The sequence below is a fragment of the Pelophylax lessonae genome (genome assembly GCF_965119305.1).
Source record: "Pelophylax lessonae genome assembly, chromosome: 12".
In the NCBI taxonomy this organism is placed as follows: domain Eukaryota; kingdom Metazoa; phylum Chordata; class Amphibia; order Anura; family Ranidae; genus Pelophylax; species Pelophylax lessonae.
Genome location: NC_138779.1, coordinates 201,324,874 through 201,341,643, shown reverse-complemented (window position 1 = coordinate 201,341,643; position 16,770 = coordinate 201,324,874). Strand labels below are relative to the sequence as shown.

The following is a 16,770-nucleotide window of genomic DNA, read 5'->3' as shown; positions in this document are numbered from 1 at the left end:
AGGAAGAATGAATGCAGTTTTGAAGACAAAAGGGGGTCCAACCCGGTACTAGCAAGGTGTACCTAATAAAGTGTCCGGTGAGTGTATGTGACATTAGATGAGGCTTAACTACCAATCATTCTACATCAGTGAAGAAAATATTTTAAAGAGGATGTTACAGTAACTTCCCTATCTAACAAGTTATGTAAAAACCCATCTGCATACATAAATGTGTCTCCACAGCAGAAGCAAGGACATTCAGAGACGGATCCAGAGAAGAACATCAGGACAAGGAAAGTTCAAGTAAGTATCCGATACACATATATAGTATATTTATGGTTTTGTGTGAAAAAAGTTTGCTAGGATGTTCTCAACAGAATAGTAATTAGTGGCACATGGCTCAGTGTGGTTGATTTACTAAAACTGGAGAGTGCAAAATCTGGTGCAGCTGTGCATGGTAGCCAATCAGCTTCTAACTTAAATTTTAGGTTGAAGCACCTTTAGTAATAGCTCAACATTTTTTCTTGGTGTATAAATGTACAAACTGTCCACTGGCTCATAATTTGCAAAGGGTCACGCTGCTCACAGGTGAGCCGGCTCCAAAGGCTTTATCCCCTCCATGCAGAGTGTCACCCAGTCGCAGATGTGACAAGAGGATAAGAAATCCAGATGGCTGCACACCAATGCTGAGACCAAAAACACCTTTATTCATATAAAATCATAAAAGACATTGAGAGCACAATGAGTACAAAAATCATAGAAGACATTGAGAGTACAATGAGTACAAAAATCATAGAAGACAATTAGAGCACAATAAGTACAAAAATCATAGAAGACATGGAGAGCACAACAAGTACAAAAATCATAGAAGACATGAAGAGCACAATAAATACAAAAATCATAGAAGACATGAAGAGCACAATAAGTACAAAAATCATAGAAGATATCAAGAGCACAACAAGTACAAAAATCATAGAAGACTTCAAGAGCACAACAAGTACAAAAATCATAGAAGACATGAAGAGCACAATAAATACAAAAATCATAGAAGACATGAAGAGCACAATAAGTACAAAAATCATAGAAGACTTGAAGAGCGCAATAAATACAAAAATCATAGAAGACACCGAGAGCACAACAAGTACAAAAATCATAGAAGACAATTAGAGCACAACAAGTACAAAAATCATAGAAGATATCAAGAGCACAACAAGTACAAAAATCATAGAAGACATGAAAAGCACAACAAGTACAAAAATCATAGAAGACATCAAGAGCAAAAGTACAAAAATCATAGAAGACATGAAAAGCACAATAAATACAAAAATCATAGAAGACATGGAGAGCACAAAACGTACAAAAATTATAGAAGACATGGAGAGCACAAAACGTACAAAAATCATAGAAGACATGGAGAGCACAATAAGTACAAAAATCATAGAAGACATGGAGAGCACAAAAAGTACAAAAATTATAGAAGACATGGAGAGCACAATAAATACAAAAATCATAGAAGACATGGAGAGCACAAAAAGTACAAAAATCATAGAAGACATGGAGAGCACAAAAAGTACAAAAATTATAGAAGACATGGAGAGCACAAAAAGTACAAAAATCATAGAAGACATGGAAAGCCCAATAAATACAAAAATCATAGAAGACATGGAAAGCCCAATAAATACAAAAATCATAGAAGACTTCAAGAGCACAACAAGTACAAAAATCATAGAAGACATGGAGAGCAGAATAAGTACAAAAATCATAGAAGATATGGAGAGCCCAAAAAGTACAAAAATCATAGAAGACATGGAGAGCCCAAAAAGTACAAAAATCATAGAAGATATGGAGAGCACAATAAGTACAAAAATCATAGAAGACATGGAAAGCCCAATAAATACAAAAATCATAGAAGACATGAAGAGCCCAATAAGTACAAGTGCACTTGATGTCTTCTATGATTTTATATGAATAAAGGGGTTTTGGATCCCAGCATTGGTGTGCAGCCATCTGGATTTCTTTTTCTCTATGTCTCAAAATTTGGTTTATTCACTTCAGCTCCAGAAAATTTCCCCCCCTTCCTTACCAGGCCATTTTTTGCAATACGGCAGTGCATTATTTTAACTGACAATTGCGCGGTTGTGCGACGCTGTACCCAAATAAAATTGAAGTTTTTTTCCCCACAAATAGAGCTTTCTTTTGGTGGTATTTGATCACCTCTGCGGTTTTTATTTTTTGGGCTATAAACAAAAAAAGGACCATAATTTAAAAAAAAAAAAGAAAAACTTTCTGCTGTAAAAAATACCCAATCATTTTTTTTTTTTTTTAAATCCAATTTTTTCATCAATTTAGGCCAATATGTATTCTGCTACATATTTTTGGCAAAAAGTTATAGTGTCTACAAACTACGGGATACATTTATGGACTTTTCATTTTTTTTTTATTGTTTTTACTAGTAATGGTGGCGAAGAGCGATTTTTAGCGGGACTGCAACATTGCGGTGGACAAATCTAACACTAAAGCCCCGTACACACGTACCGATTGTCGGCTGTAAATATTCGGCCGACGACCGATCGGCCGATTGTAGGCTTGTTAGTATGATGCTTCCGACAGCGCATTTTCAGCCGAACATAATCTGTTGTGCAGACTTTAAAATTTTTGTTGGCCAACACCAGAACGGCCGATTGTTCGTCAGTCAGTACAGAATTCGGCCGACAGACAGCAGATTTGCAAGACTGGGCATGCTCAGAAAAGAAAAAAGACACGGAAAGTTAACCATCACATGACATCACTTCTGCAGTCGGCTGTTGTCGGCCGACAAAATTCGTGTGCAGTCTTTTGCAGTTTTCAGCCGACAGGACAGCACCGGACAAAAGACGGCCGATCGTTCGGCCGACATTCGGTACGTGTGTACGGGGCTTTAGAGGTTGATTTACTAAAACCGAAAGGTGCAAAATCTGGTGCAGCTGTGCATAGAAACCAATCAGCTTCCAGGTTTTTTCATCAAAGCTTAGCACCTTTCACACAGACTTTCTGCCCGGCGGACTCAGTCTTGCTTAGCGGGGATCGATCCGCTGATCCCCGCTGAGCAGGCAGATGACAGCTCCGTCTCTACTCTCTGTGCTGAGATGGAGCTGTCAGATCCCTGCTGTCCCCTATGGGAGATCGGATGAGAACAGACTGTTCATTGTTCCTGTCCATTTTCATCCGATCCGATCCGATCCTCCAGAGGGATGGAAAATAGGGGTTTCTATCTGTCTGGATTTCACAGACAGGATCAGATCGGATAGCAGCTTCTAACTTCAGTTTGTTCAATTAAGCCTTTTTTCATTCAATAATGTTATTTTATTATTTTTTTTACTGAAAGATTAACAAATGTGACAGAAACACACAACACAGAGAAAATATAGAAATCATCAGTGGCGGCCGGCCGATAGGGGGCGCCGCCCCCCCCCAAAAAAAAAAAGAAAAAAAAAAAGATTAAACAAAAAAAAATCTATTTTTAGCCCACTAGGGGCGCCGGCCTCATTGGTGGCTATGGGGGGGGGGGGGGGGGCGCCGATTGGCTGCCTTCTGGGGGGTCACCAGCAGGGCCAGATTAACGTAGGGGCTATTGGAGCTGCAGCTCCAGGCCCCTACCTTTTATATAGGCCCCGGGTTGGCCATATTCACTGTTACCGCTCTTCTGTCACTTGTAAACACAGAAGTCTGGCTTCTATGCTCGCTTCCCCAGGCAGCTCCCTCAGAACCTCCCCACACAGCACGAAGGCCGGACAAGGAGGGACAGTTGCCGATGCATGGATGAGTTTATGGGCTTCAGAGACAGCATCCCATGTTGAATTAGGCATGCATGGCTGCACCCTTCCTCCTCTGGGTGCATGGCAAGGCACGGCCCTTAAGGCCCTTCAAAATCCTCAGCACCAAGCCCATGATGCTCTTAATCCGGCCCTGGTCACCAGGGTGCAGAGCACTGCGCTACGACACTCCCCCTTTTGTGATGTCCTGGATCATGATTGGTCCAGACTCCAGCCTGGACCTATCATGATTCAGGACATCCCTGCTGACCTCGTTGGGGGCGGTGCCGGTGCGTGCATCAGGCACTCACCGTCACTGCCTGGTCACCTTCCCACCGCCGCAGAAGAGGACGGAGTCTCGAGGAGGGGAGAAGCCCCCGCCGGGAGCCGAGCCGCCGCCAGGTAAGTGCATTGGTCTCAGGGGAACCCCCACTGCATTGAAGGGAGCACGCACACTGGTCTCTGCATTGATTGGGGGCATGCTGTTGCACTCTGAAATAATTGGGGACAATGCTGTGGCGCTCTGCATTGATTGGGGACATTGGCGGGGGCGCTCTGCATTGAGTGGGGACAATGCTGTGGCGCTCTGCAGTGATTGGGTGCAATGCTGTGGCGCTCTGCAATGATTGTTGACAATGCTGTGGCGCTCTGCAATGATTGGGGACAATGCTGTGGCGCTCTGCAATGATTGGGGACAATGCTGTGGCGCTCTGCAATGATTGGGGACAATGCTGTGGCGCTCTGCATTGATTGGGTACAATGCTGTGGTGCTCTGCAATGATTGGTAACAATGCTGTGGCGCTCTGCAATGATTGGGGACAATGCTGTGGCGCTATGCAGTGATTGGGGACAATGCTGTGGCGCTATGCAATGATTGGGGACAATGCTGTGGCGCTCTGCAGTGATTGGGGACAATGCTGTGGCCCTCTGCAATGATTGGGGACAATGCTGTGGTGCTCTGCAATGATTGGGGACAATGCTGTGGCGCTCTGCAGTGATTGGGGACAATGCTGTGGCGCTCTGCAATGATTGGGGACAATGCTGTGGCACTCTGCAGTGATTGGGGACAATGCTGTGGTGCTCTGCAATGATTGGGGACAATGCTGTGGCGCTCTGCAATGATTGGGGACAATGCTGTGGCGCTCTGCAATGATTGGGGACAATGCTGTGGTGCTCTGCAATGATTGGGGACAATGCTGTGGCGCTCTGCAATGATTGGGAACAATGCTGTGGCGCTCTGCAATGATTGGGGACAATGCTGTGGCGCTCTGCATTGAAAGGGGCACGCACGCTGAACTCTGCATTGATGGGGGCATGGCACAGTGTTCATTGCATTGAAGGGGGCACAGCACAGTGTTCATTGCATTGAAGGGGGCACAGCACAGTGTTTATTGCATTGGAGGGGGCACAGCACAGTGTTCATTGCATTGAAGGGGGCACAGCACAGTGTTTATCGCATTGAAGGGGGCACAGCACAGTGTTCATTGCATTGAAGGGGGCACAGCACAGTGTTCATTGCATTGAAGGGGGCACAGCACAGTGTTCATTGCATTGAAGGGGGCACAGCACAGTGTTATTGCATTGAAGGGGGCACAGCACAGTGTTCATTGCATTAAAGGGGGCACAGCACAGTGTTCATTGCATTGAAGGGGGCACAGCACAGTGTTCATTGCATTAAAGGGGGCACAGCACGGCGTTCATTGCATTGAAGGGGGCACAGCACAGTGTTCATTGTACTGAAGGGGGCACAGCACAGTGTTTATTGCATTGAAGGGGACACAGCACAGTGTTATTGCATTGAAGGGGGCACAGCACAGTGTTCATTGTATTGAAGGGGGCACAGCACATTGTTCATTGCATTGAAGGGGGCACAGCACAGTGTTCATTGCATTGAAGGGGGCACAGCACAGTGTTATTGCATTGAAGGGGGCACAGCACAGTGTGCATTGCATTGAAGGGGGCACAGCACAATGTTTATTGCATTGAAGGGGGCACATCACAGTGTTCCTTGCACTGAAGGGGCACAGCACAGTGTTCATTGCATTGAAGGGGGCACAGCACAGTGTTTATTGCATTGAAGGGGGCACAGCACAGTGTTTATTGCATTGAAGGGGGCACAGCACAGTGTTATTGCATTGAAGGAGGCACAGCACAGTGTTCATTGCATTGAAGGGGGCACAGCACATTGTTCATTGCATTGAAGGGGGCACAGCAAAGTGTTCATTGCATTGAAGGGGGCACAGCACAGTGTTCATTGCATTGAAGGGGGCACAGCAAAGTGTTTATTGCATTGAAGGGGGCACAGCACAGTGTTCATTGCATTGAAGGGGGCACAGCAAAGTGTTTATTGCATTGAAGGGGGCACAGCACAGTGTTCATTGCATTGAAGGGGGCACAGCACAGTGTTTATTGCATTGAAGTGAGCACAGCACAGTGTTCATTGCATTGAAGGGGGCACAGCACAGTGTTCATTGCATTGAAGGGGGCACAGCACAGTGTTTATTGCATTAAAGGGGGCACAGCACAGTGTTCATTGCATTGAAGGGGGCACAGTACAGTGTTCATTGCATTGAAGGGTTCACAGCACAGTGTTTATTGCATTGAAGGGGGCACAGCACAGTGTTCATTGCATTGAAGGGGGCACAGCACAGTGTTCATTGCATTGAAGGGGGCACAGCACAGTGTTCATTGCATTGAAGGGGGCACAGCACAGTGTTATTGCATTGAAGGGGGCACAGCACAGTGTTCATTGCATTGAAGGGGGCACAGCACAGTTTTCATTGCATTGAAGGGGACACAGCACAGTGTTCATTGCATTAAAGGGTTCACAGCACAGCGTTCATTGCATTGAGGCACAGCACAGTGTTTATTGCATTGAAGGGGGCACAGCACAGTTTTTTTGCATTGAAGGGGGCACAGCACAGTGTTTATTGCATTGAAGGGGGCACAGCACAGTGTTTATTATATTGAAGGGGGCACAGCACAGTGTTCATTGCATTGAAGGGGGCGCAGCACAGTGTTCATTGCATTGAAGGGGGCACAGCACAGCGTTCATTGCATTGAAGGGGGCACAGCACAGTGTTCATTGCATTGAAGGGGGCATAGCACAGTATTTATTGCATTGAAGGGGGCAGAGCACAGTGATCATTGCATTGAAGGGGGCACAGCACAGTGTTCATTGCATTGAAGGGGGCACAGCACAATAGTTCATTGCATTGAAGGGGGCACAGCACAGTGTTTATTACATTGAAGGGGGCACAGCACAGTGTTCATTGCATTGAAGGGGGCGCAGCACAGTGTTCATTGCATTGAAGGGGGCACAGCACAGCGTTCATTGCATTGAAGGGGGCACAGCACAGTGTTCATTGCATTGAAGGGGGCATAGCAGAGTGTTTATTGCATTGAAGGGGGCAGAGCACAGTGTTCATTGCATTGAAGGGGGCACAGCACAGTGTTCATTGCATTGAAGGGGGCACAGCACAGCGTTCATTGCATTGAAGGGGGCACAGCACTGATGGGTGTGCTCCCTTACATCAGTGTCCCCATCGGAGTGCCTCGTTACATCAGTGTCCTTATCGGAGTGCCTCCTTACATCAGTGTCCTTATCGGAGTGCTCCCTTACATCAGTGTCCCCATCGGAGTGCCTCCTTACATCAGTGTCCTTATCGGAGTGCTCCCTTACATCAGTGTCCCCATCGGAGTGCCTCCTTACATCAGTGTCCTTAACGGAGTGCCTCCTTACATCAGTGTCCCCATCGGAGTGCCTCCTTACATCAGTGTCCTTATCGGAGTGCCTCCTTACATCAGTGTCCCCATCGGAGTGCCTCCTTACATCAGTGTCCCCATCGGAGTGCTCCCTTACATCAGTGTCCTCATCGGAGTGCCTCCTTACATCAGTGTCCCCATCGGAGTGCCTCCTTACATCAGTGTCCCCATCGGAGTGCCTCCTTACATCAGTGTCCTTATCGGAGTGCCTCCTTACATCAGTGTCCTTATCGGAGTGCCTCCTTACATCAGTGTCCTTATCGGAGTGCTCCCTTACATCAGTGTCCCCATCGGAGTGCCTCCTTACATCAGTGTCCCCATCGGAGTGCCTCCTTACATCAGTGTCCCCATCGGAGTGCCTCCTTACATCAGTGTCCTTATCGGAGTGCTCCCTTACATCAGTGTCCCCATCGGAGTGCCTCCTTACATCAGTGTCCCCATCGGAGTGCCTCCTTACATCAGTGTCCTTATCGGAGTGCCTCCTTACATCAGTGTCCTTATCGGAGTGCCTCCTTACATCAGTGTCCCCATCGGAGTGCCTCCTTACATCAGTGTTCCCATCGGAGTGCCTCCTTACATCAGTGTCCCCATCGGAGTGCCTCCTTACATCAGTGTCCCCATCGGAGTGCCTCCTTACATCAGTGTCCTTATCGGAGTGCCTCCTTACATCAGTGTCCCCATCGGAGTGCCTCCTTACATCAGTGTTCCCATCGGAGTGCCTCCTTACATCAGTGTCCCCATCGGAGTGCCTCCTTACATCAGTGTCCTTATCGGAGTGCTCCCTTACATCAGTGTCCGCATCGGAGTGCCTCCTTACATCAGTGTCCCCATCGGAGTGCCTCCTTACATCAGTGTCCTTATCGGAGTGCCTCCTTACATCAGTGTCCTTATCGGAGTGCCTCCTTACAGCAGTGTCCCCATCGGAGTGCCTCCTTACATCAGTGTCCTTATCGGAGTGCCTCCTTACATCAGTGTCCTTATCGGAGTGCCTCCTTACATCAGTGTCCCCATCGGAGTGCTCCCTTACATCAGTGTCCCCATTGGAGTGCCTCCTTACATCAGTGTCCCCATCTGAGTGCTCCCTTACATCTGTGTCCCCATCGGAGTGCCTCCTTACATCAGTGTCCCCATCGGAGTGCTCCCTTTGGTCAGAGGTCCCCTTTAATGTTCCCCCGATAAGAGCTGTGTTTGTGTTCTCTATCAGACAATATTCCGCCATTCTTCACATAAGAACACACTGCACTGTAATCCGATCCGTCCCGATAGATGTGCAGAGAGCGAGGCAGAATCTGACAATAGATTCTCTCCCCTTCTCCGCTCTCTATTGGCGCGCATGCAAAGATCGGGACGATTCTTCCCGCAGCCTTCCATCAGATAGTGCATCCGACAGACTGTGCATGCGCAATAATGACGTCAACCCCAGCTGAGCAGAGCAGTCAGCTGGAGTGACGTCATTTACCGCGCATGCGCAGTCCGTCGAATGCACTATCTGATGGAAGGCATTATCCGACGTGACACCGACTCAGTTGGAGACCTCTAGTTTTTACCCATGACAGGTTTATTTTATTTTTTTTTTTTTGCCACCTGTGTCCCAAATTTATCTTCAATTCTTGTCCTGTAGTCACCACTGCAAGTGACAGCAGTAAGAGGAGAAATTCCCTGTATGCAATCATCATTGAAACAAGTGTCTCCAGTGGAAGATTTTCTCTTCATTCCTTTTTTGGTGACAACAACTCACAGTTATGGATTCCCAGGCACATTCAGCCATGGAGAAAGGGTCACCAGAGGAGAGGAAAATCTCCAGTGGGGACATAGAAAGCAATGAAAACCTTATGTATTCTAAGCCTTCTCTACTCTAAAACTCAAAACGTTTTGACGTTACATACATTTTAGGATACGTTTTTCAAACATTTGCAGCAGTGTTAATTTCGTCGACTAAAACCGACTAAAACGTTTTCGTCGACTAACACAATTCAGATGACTAAAATACGACTAAAACTAAAATGGCATTTTAGTCTTAAGACTAAAATACGACTAAAACTAAAATGGCATTTTAGTCAAAAGACTATAACTAAAACTATTTCGAAATTTGCTGCCAAAAATTAACACTGGTGCATGCTCAAAGCATAAATAATAACATATTAGATTTTTCACTCCAGGACCAGCAGTAGTATATTATGAGTTTGGAAATTGTAGAGAAATGCTTAAATAATGCATTACAAATTACAATTGAACTACACCCATTTGATTATAGATGACTAAAATGAGTTTTAGTCGACTAAAATGTAGGGCGTTTTAGTCGACTAAAATATACAGGAGTTTTAGTCGACTAAATACGACTAAAACTAAAACACTTGCAGAAGACTAAAATAGGACTAAAACTAAAATGCCATTTTAGTCCTAAGACTAAAACTAAAACTAAATTGAAATTTGCTGCCAAAATTAACACTGGTTTGCAGTCATTGCCCTATTTTCCAAGTGGATAGTATAATATATTTTTTGTTTTAATTCTTGTACATAACCAATAATAAAACAGAATTTTAAGCTTCTTCATTTCTTTTTATAGAATTTTTCAACCTCCAATCTCTCTTGGGAAAATGAAGAATTTTACAATGGACTATCCAGTCTCTAACGCTACTCTTAAAGAAGAGACCACAATCCCCTGGGCTTTGCATGAATTTACCCCTTACGATTATTCTGAAGAGGATGAAAGACTGGGACGTATAGCATTCCATCCTCGTGTTTTCTTCCTGGTGATGCATTCTTTGATTTTCATACTAGGGACCACCGGGAATGGTCTGGTCATCTATTTTACTGCCTTTGTAATGAAACGGACTGTCAATGTCGTGTGGTTCCTTAATTTAGCCATAGCTGATTTTATCTTCACGTTTTTCCTATCGTTGAGCATTGTCTATATCTCTCTTGATTTTCACTGGCCTTTTGGAAAATTCATGTGCACTTTTAACAACATGATTCTATTCATCAATCTGTACTCCAGCATCTTCTTACTCACCGTGATCAGCATTGATCGATTCATCTCCATTGTGTTTCCTGTTTGGAGTCGGAATCACCGAACTCCGAAGTTGGCCTCTTTTGTAGCCTTGGCAGTATGGATCTTAGCATTAATTTTCAGTTCACCTTATTATATATTCCGAGATACAATTGATGTTGATGAAAACCATGTTATATGCTATAACAACTATAGTGAGGAGGATGACAAAGTATTCTATTCAACGCACAGGACTGCGGTAATCGTTAGATTTATCGTCGGCTTTTTTATTCCTTTCACCATAATCATCTCATGCTATTCAGTCATTCTTTTCCGTATCCGAAAAAATCACATGACCACATCGAGCAAGCCTTTCAATGTTGTCCTAGCTGTTATCTTGTCATTTCTTGTCTGCTGGTTTCCCTACCACGTCTTCTCTTTTTTGGAGTTGTCTAGAAATTATGGTGATAATGAGCAGCTTTACTTCATAGTTTTTGTTGGAATGCCTATAACCACCAGTTTGGCCTTTCTAAACAGTTGTATCAACCCCATTCTCTACGTCTTTATGGGTCGAGATTTTAAACAGAAATTCCAGAGCTCCCTCCGGTCAATATTTGAGAGAGCTTTCACCGAGGAATCTGCCCAAACGGACTCCAAGAGCAAAACCAAATCAACGTCAGCTTCCCAGATGGTGTGAGACGGGAATACATTTATGGAACAATACATTCTATGAAGACCTTATCGACACCTAATGCCTTAAGTGTTTCTCAGGATATGTTCATGCTATAATATTGTTCCCAAGGCTTCATCATCGCAGCAGAGCATTTTATGACATTTGTCAAATACTGAAACTGCCAATTGCTGAAGAACATCATATCCTATCTGGGAATTTCATAACTACCCTTTACTACCATACCATCCTAATTAAAAACAGCTAACAAACAACTGAGTTTACAAGGATCAATAAAAAACTTTTATGCATGCCAATTTCCAAGAGAAGATGTTAGAAGCTGATTCCAGGCAAACAGATGACATACTTATAAGGGAGAAGACGTAGAGGTCTTTTTAACATTGTGTTTTTTAACAGTGTGACTTTTTTAAGATTGTGATTACCCAACCTTGTGACTGGACAGTGAACAGAGAAGCAGTAAACTGATGAGTTTGCCTCTCTGTCTCTCTGCTCTCTCCACCTTTCAGCATGTTCCTTGTTAGCACATGAGCATGGATCAGCTCCTTGTGTTGAATCTCCAATTTCCACTCTGAGCTCTGCTGTACAATGGATTGCAAGCGGATGATGCAAAGTGTAGTTTAGGTGTTTGAGTTAAAAAAAAAAAAAGTAATGATGTAATAATAAATACAGAACCGCATTAGTTTGTGTCTTTTATGTCTAGCTGGAATTCAGCTTTAAAATAAATAAGGTTATTACAGATATATTTAATAAACTAAGGTTCCTTCTTTTCAGTTTGAATTACTGTAAAAAGATCCTACAAATTGCATTCCATATCCAACTAACCTATAGAAAAATACAGAGGATGCCATTGGTGACCTCCTTCTGAAAATGCTAATAATCTTTTCTTTGCATGTCATGGCCCTTCCTCCTCTGGGAGTGCCAAATTACTCTCTGTGCTGGTCCAGCTCCTCTGTCCCTCCCCTCTCCTCCCACATAACCTTTTATACTGCAGTCAGGAGAGGAGATAATGAGAATACTGTATAGAGTGTGACTTGAGTCTGCTGGGACTGCTGACATCACATTCACAGTGGTGGCATCCAGCAGCAGTATCTTGGCTTTTGGACTTCTACGCAAGTAGAGGTAAATAAAATGCATAAAATATGTTCAATGCGCGTATATTCTTATGGGAAGGTTTTGTTGAAATGTATGGTCAGGCGACAGGGACTCTTTAAAGGTCAATGAAACTTCCTACAGCTTTTCACTCTGATATAAGAATGAATGTCCTTTTCTACCCAATTAGCCAATACAAGCATCAATTCAAAGAGTTATTTTATGCTCTTATATTTGCTATAGTTTGTTATACATATCTATATAAAATATTATTATTATTAATATTACTATTTTTATTAGTAATAGTATAATAATAATAATAATAATAATAATAATAATAATAATAATAATAATAATAATAATTTATAGTCTTTTAAAAAAGACTATCCCCCCTTCAGTCCATCATGAACGCTGCTGCCAGGCTCATCCACCTTGCAAACCGCTCTGTGTCTGCTACCCCTCTTTGCCAATCCCTCCATTGGCTGCCACTCAACCAATGAATTAAATTCAAGCTACTAACCATAACCTACAAAGCCATCCATAACTTGGCGCCCAGCTACATCACTAATCTGGTCTCAAAATACCGACCAACTTGTTCTCTTCATTTCTCCCAGGACCTCCTGCTCTCTAGCTCCCTTGTAACCACTTCCCATGCTCGCCTCCAGGATTTCTCCCGAGCTTCTCCCATCCTCTGGAATGCTCTACCCCCATCTGTCCGACTATCTCCAACTTTGACTACTTTCAGACGATCCCTGAAAACACATCTCTTCAGAGAAACCTATCTGGCAACCACCTAACAACTGTGCTCTTAGTTTCTCCATCAGCCCATCCCCCACAGTTATTACCTCTTGTATCTCTTGACCGTCCCTCTTAGATTGTAAGCTCTAACGAGCAGGGTCCTCTGATTCCTTCTGTATTGAAGTGTATTGTATTTGTACTGTCTACCCTCAAGTTGCAAAGCGCTGCGTAAACTGCCGGCGCTATATAAATACTATATAATAATAATAATAATAATATTTTATATAGATATGTATCACAAGCTACAGCAAATATGGGAGCATAAAAGAACTCTTTGAATTGATGCTTGTATTGGCCAATTGGGTAGAAAAGGACATTCATTCTTGTATCACAGTGAAAAGCTGTAGGAAGTTTCATTGACCTTTAAAGAGTCCCTGTCACCTGACCATACAAATGAAAAGTCCTTTGTCCCTATTGCATAATTGATGTATTATTATTATCATTATTATTATTATTATTATTATTATTATTATTATTACTACCGCAATCATTGTTTGAAGAAAGAGTGTACTATCTGTCATGTTATATTTCTGTATATGACCTTAAATGGTAAGACTTTACCTTCCCCACACTATCCAAAATTAAATATAAAAAAATCTGTCTGGAGTTGTGTCTTTTTAAAATTATTATTATGATTAATATTATTATTCATATTATTATTATTATTATTAGATTGTACTATTACTAATAATAATCTCAGAAAATTAGAATATTAAAAAAACATTAAAAAAATAAATAAAAATTAATAAATAAATGTGTTAATACAGAAATGTTGGCTTACTGAAAAGTATGTCCATGTACAGTATAGTATGCACTCAAAACTTGGTCTGGGCTCCTTTTGCATGAATTGCTGCATCAATGTGGCGTGGCATGGAGGCGATCAGCCTGTGGCACTGCTGAGGTGTTATAGAAGCCCAGGTTGCTTTGATAGTGGCCTTCAGCTCATCTGCATTGTTGGGTCTGGTGTCTCTCCTCTTGACAATACCCCACAGATTCTCTATGGGGTTTAGGTCAGGCGATTTTGCTGGCCAATCAAGATACCATGATCATTAAACCAGGTATTGGTAGTTTTGGCAGTGTGGGCAGGTGCCAAGTCCTGCTGGAAAATGAAATCAACATCCCCATAAAGCTGGTCAGCAAAGGGAAGCATGAAGTGCTCTAGAATTCCCTGGTAGAGGGCTGCGCTGACTTTGGACACAGTGGATCAACACCACTAGGTGACATGGCTCCCCAAATCATCTCTGACTGTTCAGTATAGACCATTGATCTCTCTTTCTCTCTCTCTCTCTCTCTCTATATATATATACATAATATATAATATATATATATATATATATATATATATATATATATATATATATATATATATGGAACTTTCGTAGATATTAGGCCATTCAATATCTATCGGTCAGTTCAGTATAGACCATACATTGATCTATTGTCAGAATATTTATACTGCTCTGAATATAACAGTGTCTATTTATGTCAATAAGCAAAGATCTGTAAGGTAGGAGAATCTCAACTTATTTCCACAAATCAATATGTAGCGAATTCTTTTTAATTGATTAATTTCTTTTTAAAAGCATATACCAATCTTAGTGAAAACAGTCTACAGTATGGAATATATAAAAATATTTATTCACAAGACATGTATTCACAATAAATGATCAAACTTGAGATGACACAAAAAGATAACTTTACACAAAATACCAACTTAACGATAAAGGCAATGTGATATGTAGCTCAATAATGAAAGTAAAACTAAAGCAAAATGAAAGCAAGATTCACCTTTTTCCCCAGGTATAGCATAAACCATAGGTGAGTATTCTATATATAAACAGACCACAATTGTCTGCAAATTGCGCAGTCGATAGTCATTCCACTGCAGATGGAGCGAGAATATGCTATGCAAAACGGAAGACTAAAATCGCAAATAATGCACTAAATCTGATATTAATAAAAATGCATAAACACAAAAATCAACTTTTTAGAGAAAAATCTACTATGGTTTATATGGCTGGGATTGTAATCTTACTACCCTTAAATATGCAATATAAAACATATAAGAAAAGAAATAAACAATATTGAATAAAATCAAATAAACAGCAAGGTATATTTACCACACTTAAGATGGCTGCTAGCTTCAAATGGTCGTTACCAGAGTCCTTAAGATGGCTGCCTTCTTAAAATGGTGGCCAGTGAGGGAGGAGTTTCGTTTGGCATCCCTCAAAGTTTCAGATAAATGATGGAGCAAGATGGAGTGTGTCTAGGTGAGTATATAGATGGATGTGAGTAGTGTGTGTGTTGTAGGTGTAATGTGTGTTGTCAGTGATGTAATATCTCACATCTGGGTTCTCCTTTTTATATGGTATTGAACAAAGGACTATTAAAATTACCATAAGTTAAACCCAGAGGGATGAAACTTTATCCCCATTGGTTAGGATATCTTATCCATTAACTGGTGATGTCATTGGCAATGCCTATTTACTAAGTATCCAATATTTTGGATATTAAAACTAAATGATAATTTCTTTATATTTAAGAGTAATCATCAAACACAACATAAAACTTGTCCATACTCTCAGTACATACATAAATGTCCATCTATATCTCCATCATATCTTGGCAATTATTGGATCTAGTAATGCCATTCCAATAATAATTATTTTTAATACAATATATATATTAATATTGGAAAATACTGAGTTACCCCGAGACTGCATTTAGTAGCATCTCGAAAGGGGGCAGCATTGTATTGCTTATTAGTTTCAGTATACCGAATAATAATACCATCATTAACTGATGACCTTTTTGACCTGTGGCTAGTGATAATCCATTAATTATTTGAATTCTGCCAGTACTGTCAGACATAGTGTCTGGCTTGTAGGATTTATATTACCTAGCCCAGTCCAAAGCAATTCTTATATAAACACTCCTGCCACATGCCTTAAAATGAAGTAATTAGTTACGAGACACATATGTCCTTACATTTAATAGAAAAGTAAACTTATGTGTATATATATTTATATATCTAACATTATATAAGTTCCAAGTTCACACTTCTATATTAATAATAAAAAAAAAATATAATGTATTATTGTTAATATACATCTTACACATGAATATGCTTTCTAAAACATATTTTAAATTAACCTGATAAATATACTGAACTCATTGTTCATTGTAACATACAGATAAGAATACAAGCTAGACTAGCCATCAGTGACTAGTATGGTGTCTCGCTAATTGACTCTTATCTGATGAGATGTCCATGTACCACTTATTTATACCAAAGGAAAACAGAAATATCTGCTGAAATTATAAGACCCTATTGTAAGAGAAATTTTGCTTAACAAGTACATATGAACTTTCATTCACCTCCAAACAAGATGGAAGCTGTGCTGTTCACAAATCTCTATAGTCTACATGGCTTTTAAATATTTCCATTTTCTTTTATTTTAATTCCCCCAATAATCCTGACACTATATATATTTATAGGGCACTTGCGTAGATATTAGGCCATTCAGTATTGATCGGTCAGTTCAGTATAGACCATGCATTGATCTCTCTCTCTCTATATATATATATATAAGAGAATAATACAATTCTATGCCAGTAGAAAAGGAGGGTCACATGCCACTGGTATCACCCCTAAGAAATTTAATAGG

At 41.7% G+C, this 16,770-nt stretch overlaps 1 protein-coding gene across 1 annotated transcript; it reads left to right on the top strand.

The window, feature by feature from the left end:
- Positions 1–208: 208 nt before the first annotated feature.
- LOC309568596 (chemerin-like receptor 1) lies at positions 209–11,266 on the top strand (the record flags this gene model as incomplete). The annotated part of the gene is made up of 2 exons (XM_082274303.1): positions 209–282; positions 10,102–11,266. The coding sequence occupies 2 exons, from the start codon at positions 209–211 to the stop codon at positions 11,219–11,221; spliced, it is 1,194 nt and encodes a 397-aa protein (XP_082130429.1). The 3' UTR covers positions 11,222–11,266.
- Between the last annotated feature and the right edge of the window lie 5,504 nt (positions 11,267–16,770).